General features: G+C 48.4%; 1 protein-coding gene across 4 annotated transcripts in view; it reads left to right on the top strand.

Annotated features, from left to right (window-relative positions):
* GSE1 (Gse1 coiled-coil protein) overlaps positions 1-13780 on the top strand; it is a 198895-nt gene that overhangs the window by 95586 nt on the left and 89529 nt on the right. Inside the window, exon 1 of one of the 4 annotated variants that reach the window (XM_063312909.1) lies at positions 6517-6585. The exons of the other annotated variants lie outside the window; for them this stretch is intronic. Within the exon in view, the coding sequence (XP_063168979.1) occupies positions 6549-6585 (37 nt within the window). The 5' untranslated portion in view covers positions 6517-6548. Of the gene's footprint in view, positions 1-6516; positions 6586-13780 lie in introns of those variants that run through there. 4 annotated transcript variants of the gene reach the window in all.

Genomic DNA, 13780 nt, shown 5'->3' with positions numbered 1-13780 from the left:
CTTGGCAACTTGAAGATGTGTGGACTTCAACTCCCAGAATTCACCAGCCAGCATGAAGTCCACACATCTTTAAGTTGCCAAGGTTGAGAAACACTGCTCTGGGGAGAAAAGAGGTGGGCATGAGGAAGCCCCACTGCTACTTGCGGGGCTAGAGGCGGCCAAGAGTTTGGGGATCCTCCCACTCTGGCATTCTGGGGTATCGGCCTTTTGGGCACACCGGTCTTCCAGGGAGTTGAACGTTGGATGTGGATCTTAGGAGGCCTCCGTCTTGCATTGCTTGCTCAGCTGAAACACATTATTCGCTGGCCGCAGCAGCTTCACGATCCCTTTACTTGGCAGTTGTGAGCCTTGGTGTTTAATAATCAGGGCGTTTGATGATAAGGCAGTAATTTATATTTCTCATTTGTTACTTCTTATATTGTGATATATTGGGTTCTGTTTTTTGCTCTTGGCTTAGAGGGTGAGTCCCTTAGAGTCGGCTGATGATTGACGTGGCTTGTAAGCTTCCATGATATATAAACAAAGGCATTAATTAAAGGGGTATCCCAGTGGTAAGGATTTACACTCCTTCCCCTTCAGGTCTGTTGTAGTTCCAGGGAATATTTATTTATTTTATCTATTTGTCACATTTCTTTACTGCCCATCTCGTATTACAATGAATAATGGAGAAACCACTTAGTGCACACACCTCAGCAGGGTTTCATCTCCCAAAATCTGGCTCAGAAGGACTGAGTAGATGTCCCTTCCCCATTTTTCCTTGATCTTCTGAGCTCAGATGTCTGATGGACAGGAGCCATTCCCAACTTAGGCCGTGTTTAGGAGAACCCAGCAAGAGTCCCATTGGAGATAAGTCAACTCCCCCTCGGAGAAGTCTGTCTCCTCTTGAGCTTACGTAATTAAAAAGAAGAAGGCGCCAGCCCAAATTGGCAGAGTGCCCCTCCCTCTGTTCCTGTTCAGTGATTGGCCTATAATTGCAGGTTTATTGGCTGTACAGCTATTGTGTAATGACATGTTTGCAAATTAATTTTTATGGCTCATGCCATTAGCATATACGGTAGAGGAGGGGTTAGTATTAATTACCACCGTTGTTAGGGTAATCCTGGCGAATTAAAAACGTATAAAAGGATGACAGTTGAAGGCACCATGGGATCAGGAAAGTGGGTGGGGAATTATGGGTGCGTGATTGGCATGATCCACTGCCAAAGGAAGTGCTTTGGAGGTGGCTGGTGGTGAATGGAACAATTGGGTGGGTGGGTGAAATGGTGATATCCAGGGAAAAGCAACATTCAGCTTCTGTTCCTGGTGACTGAGATCATCTTGAGGAAATGGAGGGCTCTGGGTTTGATAAAATTCCAGTGGATGCTTCCTTGAAGAGAAAGGAGTGTGCCTGGGCAGCACCCAATTAAAGGTTTCAACCACAGTACTAAACTGTGGTGTATTGGACAAACCATCATTGGCCTGGTTGGAACAATCTGCCAACTTACAGGCAGGGAAGCCACATTGTGGCCTAGTGCAGTGATTGAACCCAGCCAAGAACTTAGATGTCTGTCTGGAAGACCTGGTGTGACTCAACTGCTGAGCTTACTCATTGCCTGAGTTTACACCCGGGTTCAGTAAGCAGCAGGGTGGTTTCTTGGCTTTTGGTGGGCATGTTTTGTGGGCCTAGCCAATTGTGGTTTATTCAGCAAGTCATAATTAAGAGCCAAACATAGTTTAGTACATTGTTTAGACACAGAGAGTATCTTCAGTGTCAGGAAGAAGATCCTGTCTGGTCTTCATCTTGAGACATTCACATTTTAGACACACCGCCCAGTTCTACAGGCTATTCATGAACAAACGAGTTTCCAAAGCATTTGTTCATTCCAGAGTCAGGTCTCAGGCCTGGCACACAGAGAAAAGCATGTGAAAATTCCCATCAAAGAGTGTGCATTTCTCCATGGCTGCACTGGAACTCTAGCATTTCTAGGGCTTGGGGCGAAAATGGGCTGCATTAAGGAAGTGTGGGTGCTTCTGCTCAGCATGGTCTTAAGGATTCTCTGAACCCCAAAGGGTAGCTGGCCAGTTCTTCTGAGTGCAGCAGGGATCAGTTTTGAAGGGACAGCCTGGAAAGATCTGAGCCTTCATGGTACCCCTAGTAAAACTCTCCTGGGATCTGATAAAGGAAGTTGATGTGTCCCACTATTTAAGGTAAAGACTCCCTCATGTTGAACTCAACTCTTGGTGACTTAGGGAGGCCTCCTTGTAGTTTTCTTGCATCAGTAAATTAAGGGATTGCAATTGTTTGGTCTCATCCAAAGACTTGCCTTGCATGACCCTGCTTAGCTTCTAAGACTGACCAAGTTCAGCTAGATGGTGCCACCTCACTGGACACTACAGGGTAAAACAAAAGTCACGCATTTGGAAACTCCTTCAGATTTGGCTTTTACTGTCAAGGGCATGCTCCTTCCTCGCCTCTGCTAGAACAAGAAATTCCTTCCCTGATATAAGTAATGAGGCAAGAAGTTCAGATGCCTGACTTTGAACATGCATCATGCTACCCTGAAAATTCAAGCAGCTGCACTTATGGCTTGGTTGTCAACTGTTTTGTGAAAATACAAGTTCTCGCACAGAAGTGTCCAAGTTAGATGTGATGCTAAGAAACTCATGAGTAATAGAGGCCCAACATAGCTTCTCAGGGTCTGATTTGAATGGTCCTTAAGTCCTTTGGATGCCTGGGTGGATCTTCCTTTGGACTGAACTGGCCTGCTCACCAAGGTTTTGACTTCTCTGCTAGAATCAAGTCCTCTTCCCTCCCGTCCGCAGCCTCTGGGCATGCCTTGCTGTCTGCTGAAAGTAAGCAAGTCTGGGTCAGCCTGGGTGGGAGACTGCTACCCCCATTTGCACTCTGCAGAGGGAGTTTCCAGAAAAGATACTTGTAAGGTAACTACTGGGGTTTTTCCCATTCCCTTTTGCTCCTGAGATCTGGAGGACTTTTGATGGAGTTCTGCAGCAGCCCATAACCTGCAAAGCTAGTTTACTAGAGGCTACAATGGGACGGAGGTTTACTTCCTAAGCAGCATAACTTCCTCCCTCCTGACTCTCAGGCTGCTGTTTGGTTACAAAAATTGGTTTCCTGTTTCTTTCTTTCTTTCTTTCTCTTTCTTTCTTTCTTTCTTTCTTTTTTTCACCCTCTTTTGAGTGGCACTCTTCTGTCTGGGGGGTTGAGACTTTGCCAACCGTCTCAAGAATGGTGATACCATGAAGTTGCTTGCTTCTTTCCATTTCAGAGTGCCCTCTGAACATAGGAGTTAGGTTGTAGGCCAGCTAGAGACGTACCCTCCTTGGCCATCTTCACTTTTTGACCTTTATTTAAGCTGCTCTGAAGTTTACCCTGTTGCCTTTTTAAAGCTTTTCTAAAGGCCGGTTATTATCAGCACAGGATGTGGCTTTGCAGTGCAGAGATACGGCTGGGCTCTCCTTCTTGAACTCTAGGCTTAAGAGGTGAGAACACAGCACGCCAAGGAAAACATGGTGCTGTTTGGTCCCAGAACGAGCAGCTTGTTGGGCAGGCGAGCTGGTGCCCAAACCATCCTGACCACACTCCCGTCACCTTTTCATACTGCCCGCTGAAGCCTTCTGTGGAACTCCAGGGCTTGCAGTGTGCGGCATCCTCCCCTTGTGGGCTAAATGAAATGTTTTGTTCAATTAAAACACTTTTTAACACTTAAAAAAGTGTTAAGAAATACTTTGTAAAATATCTGTGGGACCCTTTTAAGGTTGTCTGCTCTAGAACTTGTTCTTACCCAGTTCTGTAATGTTTTTTCCCACCCCGCCAAATTGGAGATGAGCTGATTCAATTAGCCAGCCCTGAATGCCAAATGCATTTTTAATGCATTGCATCACAGCAGGTTGGATACTTTTGGAAAAAAAAGCTCCCTGTTTTCCATTTCATGTGCTCTGCCTTGAGATTCAGGGATGCCCTTTCTCCTTCCCCCTGGGCCCACCGCTGCCTGATCCAAGAGGAGGCTTCAAATGCTAAATGTTCCTGGTTTGCAAATAAAACTTTAAAAAGGAAGCAGTTATCTGTGGCATCAGATGTCTGGGCGATGCTTGAACAAGCCTCCTTGCCCATCATTGTGTTGGGTGGGCCTGTCTTCAGATGAGCTTCAGTGGGCCCTGGGGACCTTCGGTGACTCTACTCAAAACCTATAGTAAACAAGTCCTCTTGGGCAACAGGGCAACACATGCCTGGGAGAGAGATTCAGGTTGGGTGGATGGGTGAAATCTGCATTTAGCTCTTTGCTTGCTATGCAAGACTGAGAGATAAGAGGGAGGTGTGTGACCCCAAAGGAGAAGAGCAGACCTTTGCAAGAGCCTGCAACACAGCTAGCTTCGGTAGTTGGGACTGGCTTGCCTCGAAACTGCTCCGTCCTTCTCCCTCCCTGGCAGGGCAAGGATTCTGGTGGTCCTGCTGCTTTGTGGGGGTCATCAAAACCCACAGCAGGCAAGCCTGCCAGAAAGCACGGGGTGTCCCTCTCTCCGGAAAAGGGAAGTTCCCCTCTGCCTTTGCCACCTTGGCGAAGGAGAAGGAACCGGCAGCAACTTCGGTGCGTGCGCGTGCTTAGGATCTGTACCGTAGGAAGGAGAGCACTTAGTTGCATTGGTTTTTCTTTTTTCCCCGGACCGGCAGCTGCTGTCCACGGAAAACAGGCGCTCCGGAGTGGGGGGATGGGGGGAGACCCTACTGGAGGAATAGGAAGGTGGGGGGGAGGAGGAAGACTTTTCCTATTATTTGCAATTCCAGCCCCCCCCCCCCGCCCTGGAAGGCCAGAAGTGAAAAAACTCCGCCAGAGCCATCTGCTTGCCGATCTGCCTCTTCCGCCCTAGCCGTTTTTCCCCTCCCCTTTTTCTTTTCGAGAGGCATTTTTTAAATTCCTTCTTCCTTTTCTTTATTTTTTGCTGTTTCTCCCCCACCCCGCCCTCCTGCCTTTGCGTGAAAATGAAGAAGACGGACGCCGAAAGCCCGGCTGACCCGTCGTCGCCCCGGCGCGAAAGTGCCGGACCGTTCATCTCCCGGAGAACAGATGCTTGACGCTTTCCCCGCTCTCGCTCTTTCATTAGGGGAGACAAATTTGCTGTCAGCTCGCCAGATTTCCAATTTACCGATAATGATTCTTGCATGAAAATTGATCGGGGGGTGGGGGCTCTGCTGCCACCGCCGCTGCCGCCGCGACGCTTAATTCTCTCTCCTTGCTCGTCCTGCCGCGTCTTCTTGAGCAGTGGAAAGAACGTCGGCTAGCCAGCCTTCCTCCTTCGCCTTCCCTCCTCCTCTTCCTCCTCCTCCTCCTCCTCCTGCGGGTCCTCCTTCCCGAGTCGCTGGCGGGACGGAGCGGAGCGCCAGGGCCATATAAACCTCCCCGGCGGCCCCTGGGGAGGCTGTGCCACCTGCTCCCTCTGGAGAGAGAGAGAGACCCGCGGTCCTCCCTCCCTGCCCGTTTGGGTGGCTGGCTTGGGACCCCGCGATCTCCCGCTGGAGCCTCCGGGAAGACCGGTGCCGCCGCGCGTCCTTCCCACGCGTCCCCCCCCCTTCGCCCGCTCGCCCGCCCTCTGCCACCACCCTTTCTCCACCCCTTCTCCCTTTTGTAAACCAGTAGCTAAGGAGGATGCTAAAACAAAGCCTCATTTCTGCTTGACAACCACCGCGCGCCCGAGCGAGAGCGAGAGAGCGCCAAGTCCAGTTTGCTTCCTTTCTCGCCTTCCCTTCTGACAAGACCCCCCCCTCCTCTTTTCTCTTTTTAATTTGAGGCTGAGCATGGAGCCCCTGTGAAAACCAGCCCCTTGGCTCCCTCTCTCCCCCCTCCCCCTCCCTCCCTCCCTCCCTCCCCGCACACTCCCCACCCTTGACATTCAAGGCACTGAATGGAGGAAAGGGCTGCTGAGATGACGGGGGCTCTGAGCGTCTTCCCTTCCCCTTCGGTGGCTGTTTTTTTCCTCTCCAAATGAGTAATCCCTGAAGGAGATTCTCTGGGTTTTTGTTTTGTTTTGTTTTTTGAAAGAAAGGAAAGAAAAAGGAAGGGAAAGAAAGAAAACAAGCTGCAGCGTTCCTCCTCTGCCTTCCCTTGCCAGCGCTTTAGTTTCTCTTTCCCTGTGTTTGGGGCGTGTTAGTCTCTGTGTGTGTGTGTGTGTGTGTGTTGTCTGTGCATATTTCTCTCGATTTGCATCTCTGGACTCAAAAGAGGAAGGTGGAAAAAAAGAAAAGAAAAAAAAAAAGGAAAGACCAGAAGACAAGCTGTGCCTGTTAGAGCTGTTTGTAGAAGTGAGGCTGAGTGTTGTGTGAACCCAAAATTAACTAAAGACCCTTTTTATATCTGCTGTGATCCCTTTTTAAATTTCTTCCCCTTCATCCAGGTGCAGCTTGTTTTTGCTTTGCTTTCTAAACAGACTCCTCTGGGTCATTTATTATTATTCGTTATTCTCCAGCCTCCTTCCCCCCCCTTTTTTTTTTAAATTGCTGCATTTGGTTTTCGTTTATTTTTTCTTCTGGATGCCTTGGGTCGGTGATCTAAACCATGTTTGGATTGAAACCACCTCTCTATTACTTACCAGGTAAGGTGGCTCTTGATGTTTTAATCCTTCCTTCCTTTCTGCCTTCCAATTTTCCTGTTTTACTATTACAGCAGTCTGATCCTTCTCAGGCTCAGTCAGTCACCCCAAAGAAACTTTTTGTGGATGTCCTGGTTCGATGCTTTCTACTCTGCTTCTTGGAAGCGCAGCCCAGTTTTGATCTGGAGTGGCGTCGGGGAGCCACACCGGGTGGCACGGGAGTTGCTTGCAGATTGGCAGCTGTTGGCAGAGGGCTTGAGCGACGCGGCTCAGCTCTCTTGCTGCCTGCTGCTCTGGGTTAGCCAAGGGCGGTTTGGGGAAGAACCTAAGGTGTGTTCGCGCTTGCCAGCCCCTCGGCAGGAAGGTGGACAGGGCAGATAATCCTGCCCCAGCGCAACAGTGGGGAATAAATGGGAGGAGGGTGGTGGGGTCATCACCTTTGGGGGTGGTGGGCTGGGGCCCATAGGTCCACCCCCGAGCGAGCGACTGCTGGGCTGATGGGTCTACAGTGGGAGGTAAATCCAGGGGAAGCCAAAGGACCGTCAGCCCAGCCCCCTTCTTCTCCCAGGGCTGTGCCAGTAGAGCAGCTGCAGGGTTCACCGAGCCCGTGGGGTGCGCAACATCCCTTGCTCCCTTTGTTCACCCGGTTTGGCTCCCTAAGTGGTGCGTCTTGTTTAATTCAGGAGCCTGAGCAGCAAAAGCACTTTAAGTAATCTAAGGTGAATTAAGAAGCGTGGTGTGAAGTTACTTTCCAGTTGGTGCCTAATATTGTTTCACGGATGAGTAAACTGTGATCAAGAAGCCGGAAGAACCAAAGTGGTTTGGGGGGTGGGGGGTTGCTGTCCCCGCTCCCCCACCCCTTCCTTATTTGCTTGTGTTTCTTTCTTTCTTGTACAGCCTCCCCCATCCTCTTAATCCCCAGGGAGGGGCACTGTCCCTGTTGAACCTTTCCTCTTTGAGTTGGCCCAGGAAGGGTGGGAGCAATGCCTACTCCATTCCTTCCCCCCTCCAGAGTGAGCCAACAGCTTGGGTCTCAGCTATCATTAATGCAGATTAGAGGATCTTTTTAAAGCAGATGCTTTTAAGGGAACAAAACCCAGGGTGGGGGGTGGGGGGGGTGGGGGAAATGGACCTGGAGTATGTTCTTGCCTCCCCTTGCTTGAGTTGGCAGCAGAAGCGCCAGAGCAGTTGCCGCACAGCCTCCCTCGGTGGCTGTCTGATGAGTGACTCTTTCCGTGGCTTTGAGGGGAGGGGCAGGAGCTCTCCCCCCTCCTTGGCCACCCCTATCATCTCACACCAGCTGTGGTTTTCTCAACTCCGCTGATTGTGCAGGCTTACTATCAGGAAGTGCCTTTTCCGTGTGGCAGTTGGTTCCAAGAATTTAACTTTTCTCTCTTTTTTTTTCTCCCCGTGCAAAGCACATTGTGGCTGGGGAAGAGTTTCCGATGGGGTGAGCCACCAAGTCGAATTTGTAAATAGCAACAAGACTTGGGAAGCGGGCGAAGGGTTTGCGTGGGGCTTCGTTCCAGGGCTCACCACGTGACCTCCGTTAATGTGTCCCTCTTTAGCTTCTTCAACCTTCTTCAGTTCCGTCGTCATTCCGATTGAAGTCACGTAGTATGACATTCTGGGCTTGCCCTGAGAAGCTTGACGGGAGGCTACATCGACCACCTTTGGCAGAGCAAATTGAACCAGCAATGCTCATGAACAAATTTAGGTCAACCTCCACATTGATCTAACTTCCCTGCAAGCCGATAAGGTGCCAGTGGCTTTGAAGGAACAGGCCGCCTCTCACCTGTGCCTTCAAAGCCACTGGCACCCGCCAGCGTCCTTGATCAGGATCATGGCATTTGCTTGTCCTATAAAGTCAGGGAGCAAAACTGTAGGAGCAAGCCAGTTTCAAGGGCTTCGCTCTAATGAGTGGTGCGTGGTGTGCTACCTTCCAGGGAATGCCTTTTGCCCAACTCCCAGGTTATCTTTTTAACCTATTTCCTAAACATTTGCAGCATCCATGTCTGGCAGAACAAACTTGAGAGAGATTTCCCCAGTTATATGTCTACCCTTGGGACGATCAATCTGATGGATGTTTTGACCTGGAGTAGTGCTACTCCTGTAGTCACTGAATAATACTTTTTTTCCCCCTCGTGTTAAATGTATTGTCTCCGACAGTAGAGTGCTGTGTTGCAAACAATAAGACTGATTATTTGGATTTCAATTCTCCTAAGCCCTAACCTGCATTGCCATTGGCAAGAGGCTGTGGTGTTGCAGTCCAAAATATCTGGAATACAACAGTTGGCTTATCCCTGGCCTGGGCTGCATGGGCTCTTGTTGCTGTTGTCTGCGATGGAGATTTAAACTGGGACTGTGTTCAAAAAACTGTAAAGAATTGCAACTTAATTTTTCTTTCCATAACTCTGAGCGTGTTTATAACATGATCCTTATGGACCTGTAAAAGATAGTGGTTTATTTGTTTGCTTAATCAACCTGCAGTTGTAGAAAGTTGTGAGTTGCATCTTTCCCACTGGGGAAGGGTGCTATCCTGGTGGCCGAGAGAGAAAGAGGCTCGATGGCTGCATGGTTTGGTTGGTACTGGGTATCTTCATTGGGAACCCAAAATACAGTAGTGGATTTTTATTAATGGATTTGGGAGACCTGATCTTTCTTACCATCCAATGAAGAATGCCCTCCCTTTCTCTGCCCCTGGCATGGGTCAGCTCTGCCAAGTTGAGGGCTGTTCTGGGGAAGAGCAGAAAGTGAATTGAGAAGACTGAAAGTTTTCAGGTGGCATCAAGGGTGCTCCTGCGTTATTTGCACTCAAGTGTTATGCTAAGCCAGAGTTAACCATGATGGAATAAACCAGAAGAAAGCCAGGGAGGCTTAGATGAGGCCAAAATAAGCCACAAAAATATATTCTTATTAAAGATTGAATTAAGCCATAATTGAAGTTAGTAATCCAACAATAAACCATGGTTTCAGGCTGTAATTTACTGGCAAACAAAACCATGGCTGTCTGCATAGCACGCTAAGCCACAGTACATCTTACATGCTGTGTGAGCACAGCCACGGTCTTCTACACAGAAGGCCTGTAAATACATTCCTCTCTGTCTTGGAGGCTTAACCAGGGCGGAGGACTTCAGTAGGAGAACCTGGCACTTGTATGGTTCGGATGTGGCTTGTAAAAGCCCCCCACACACACACCAAGTGTAGTGTAACACTTTTTAATGCTGGGCCATTTCATGAGGACCACAATCCTTGATAGAACAACTGTTCTTCTTCCATCAGCCTCTCTGCTTGAAACGGAGCAGGTGGTCCCATGTCAGTTGCTTATCTGGATCTGAGATCAAGTCCGGCTCACAAACTTGGTCAGCTTTGATGGGAAACCCCAGCTTGCCAGTTCCCCTCAACCTTGATGTCTTGCCCCCTAAGTCTGACTAGAGGGTTTCTACAGATTGAGTGTGAAGGACATGATGGTGCTGTGGTTCAGCCCTGAGTGCAGAAGCCGTTTCAGACAATACCGTGGAGGATTTCTGCTCAGTTCCAAGTGTGGTGGTAACATTGATGCCCTCTCTCACACACTAGAAGAAGGCACTAGAGGATGTGACACAACGCTTTGTCAGTATTCTGATGAGATCCAGCTGTTTTTCTCTTGATATCTGAGACAGGGAGATGGTGAGGATGCTGAAGTCTTGCCTAGGTTTGCTGGACAAGTTCTGAACAGGGAGCTTAACCTTTGCTTGAATTCTGACTCAGCAGAGACATGGGGACAGGAGCTAGCTGGATGCTCGAAGGGTTCTGCAGGAGCAGAAAGGTTTCCTCCAGGATCCCCTTCGTCTCTGTTGGCAGTGCTGCCGCTGGAAGCCAAAATGCTTTGGGTGGCACGGGGTGCCTGTGAGCCGCTTGAGCTTTGCCCAGCTGGAGCCATCCCCGGACAGAGGTTGCCTCTGTATAGATTACTCTGGTGGATTCTACTCGGAGCTGCTCTTGAAGACAACTCAGAGGCTTCTGTCCGTGTAGAACTCAGTAGCAAGAATGTTAATTCAGGCGCTGGCTCAAGGGCTGCGACTGGGTTTTGTACGGCATGGGTCAAGTTGGGGAGGGGGGCTCAGACACCTATATTACCTCTTAAACCCCCCAAACCTCCAAAATGCGAAAAAGAAAAAAAAATGGGAGGAGGCAGCAACACTGGAGCTATTCAATCTCCCAAGCCATGTGTTTTGCACCCCTTTTAATGGTGTGTGTGTGTTAATTCTATGGCTCCAGTTTTAAACAGGCATCGTTAGTTGCCCACGTTGAGGTATCACAAGTTGTTTTTAAGGGCCAAGAGGGTTTAAAACCCAACTTCTCTTAAAGTCTCTCCTGAACTACCCTGTCATGCAACAGCAGGCTAGATTTTGAAGGTTACTCTTGAGTTGCAATTCAATTGAATCACAGTAAGAGGCTGTTGCACACTTCGGGGATCCATTAAATAAAGGGTAGTTTATTTGATGATTGTTTATTTTTACTACATAGATTTCTTGGCTGATCTAAATTTTGATTTCAGTAACAAATATAAACTCAGCGGTCTTGGAAGTCCTAAAGCATTCTTAAACTATCGTGAAACTATCTTTGCATTTGTTTCAGTTCAAGTGGATATATAAGTACAGAAGTGAGGATTTGTTTTTTCCAGTGGAATAGTTTGTACTTTGTTTTAATTTTGTCTTCTATTACTCGGCAAGCTCTTCCATGTAATAGCTCTGTTTAGTAACTGCTATGTGTTTTCTTTCCCTTTCCTACCTCATTCTTTTCCTTTTAATTTTCTTTCTTTTTTAAAGATTACTTAAATAATTTTAAGGACCGATGGGGAGGAGGAGGGAGTTTTCGATGTGCTGAACGGGTGCTGGAACCAAGAGTCCACTGTAATATAGCTGTAGGGGCAGCAGGACGAAGGACATTAAAGGGTCGTGGCTGGATTAGATTAAAGGCCCGGTATTCTGTTCCTGAAGTTCATTGGGTTATGCTGCTGAAAATAATATTACGCTTATTATCTCTGAAGATGCTTAAAACAGGAGGGTATGAAGGGGGGCCAAGAGTCTTCAGCTGTAGTGCTTAGCACCCCTTTTGTGGGGGCAAAATCCTTGGCTATTTGGGGGTGTGAGGAAAAAAATGGATGTCCTCAGCCCGTGTTTCTCAGCCTTGGCAACTTTAAGATACGTGGACTTCAACTCCATGCTGGCTGGGGAATTCTGGGAGTTGAAGTCCACGTATCTTAAAGTTGCTGTGGTTGACTGTCTTAAGTTGTGCGATAGCATAAGGTACCCATTTTGTTTCTTAAAACTTGTCAGTCCCCCCCAGTGGTGTGGGCCCTGCCTCTTGGAGAAAGGGGCCTCTTGGCATTGCTCCACAAAGCCTGGCATAGCAGAAGTTGCCATTCTCCTTCAAGCCCCTGAAATGACCCTTCCACGGGCCTTCTCCCTACCGATTTGTGGTGGGCGCAAAGCCCCGGGTGGTTCTTCAGAAGGTGTGTGTCACTTCTTGAAAACCAGCCACGTGGGTGGTGCCAGGTAACCCATGTCAGTGAGTTCCATACCCCAACCATTTTTTAAAGTTCTCAAAGTCCCACCATTCTGCTTGGATGGATAATCCCAGCTTCTGAATGTTAAGCAAAGGGGGCCAAACTTTAGTCTGCCTGTGCCACTGGGATCTGTTCCACGCTTGGATGATGCCACTGTCCCTTCTCCTGGTCTTGTTACAATTTCATAATAATCACCACGTTTGAAGTAGTAGGAAATAAGCAAGTAGATGATTTTCTTTCTGGGGGGTTTGAATGTGCTAAACAGCGTTTTTTTTTCCAAGCTGGGCATGCCAGGTTTGAGAACAGAGGCACCTTTTAAACATTTGTTGGGGACATATTATGTCAGCGATTCGAGGGTTATTTTGAACCAGACTGCAGAGGAAATCTGATGCTAATATATCCTGCTTCTCTTACAAGCTTTTTGTGTTGTAAGGAAAAATCTGTGTTTGTTATACATACAGTTCTTTTGCTTCTCTCTCTTGTCTTGACAAACCCTTTCCTCCCTTTGAAGATGACAGGGCCTGATTTGCATTTTTTGGCTTTCTCGGCACCTGAAACAGAAATCAATAAAGACTGTCCCTGGTTTTGTCCTGTAAAAACCAGGTGGTGAAGGCTCTGGAGAGCCTCCTGGGCAGATGCGAAGAGGATTGTGGTGGTGGTGGGGGTTTCCCCCTTCCTGGCTGCTCTCCCAGCCACCCACCTCCATCCTTCTTTTTTTTTACTTACACTCTTCAATTCAGCAGGATTTGTTGTGTGAAACTTCTCTCTTCTGCTCTAATTGTTGAATGTTGACTTCTGCCTCCCTGTTAAAACCAGCCAGTGCTTAAGCTAGAGAGAGGAATGGAGATGGAGAAGGACACCATTTCAGTGAATTTCCCAGAGGCTCTAAAGTAGTCAAACTTCTTCTTCTAATTCAGTCCTCCTCCTCTTCCTCCTCTTCCCTGCATCCATCAGGTAGTCTGGCTTCTTCTCTGGAGCACCAGAGGGGAGGCAGGGTAGAAGCAGAAGGGAAAGTGTCAGGCTGTGAGATCCAAAGTTAAATAAAATTATGCACCATTCCAGGCTATCGGAAGACATAAGAAATGCTAATCACACAGGTAGGGCCATCACAGAAATTTCAACCCTTACCAAGTTGGATAGAGCAGAGGGAGCGACAGTGAGAGATGTCTCCCCTTGTAGAAAGGGCCACCAGGCATCGTAATTTTCTCCATCTTTTCAGAGGTTTAGCTAGCCGAGCCTCACACAGCCTCCTCCCTTCTCTTAATTATCCCTACAAGTCAAGAGGGTGAGGGCTCCTGATCACACAACAAATGGGTTGTGAGACCAGTCAGGGCAGCTCTTTACTTTTTGCCTTCTGGGCAGTTTCTGAACCTAAAAGGTAGAGCTGACGCTGGAAATGGCTGGCTGGAGCTCCGTGCTGTTTCTATGTGCCGAGGGAGTCTGCTGGGCCGTGGCTGGCAAGGGCAGGAAAGAGAAATGGAGTTCCGTTGGGTGATCAATTTCCAAGCCCACCACCCAAACTAAAAAGCCATACCTGACCATGAATGGCTTCCTCCCCACTGTAGACAGCAGGGCAGCAGTAGAGGACCTCCTTAACAGAAGGTTAGGCTGTAGGGCTTGGAGAGGTCCTTCAATGCCTGAAGTCTT

This window comes from Candoia aspera, chromosome 11 (genome assembly GCF_035149785.1).
Source record: "Candoia aspera isolate rCanAsp1 chromosome 11, rCanAsp1.hap2, whole genome shotgun sequence".
NCBI classification, from domain to species: Eukaryota; Metazoa; Chordata; class Lepidosauria; order Squamata; family Boidae; genus Candoia; species Candoia aspera.
The sequence above is the reverse complement of the archived record's forward strand: the minus strand, read 5'-3'. Positions and strand labels throughout refer to the sequence as shown.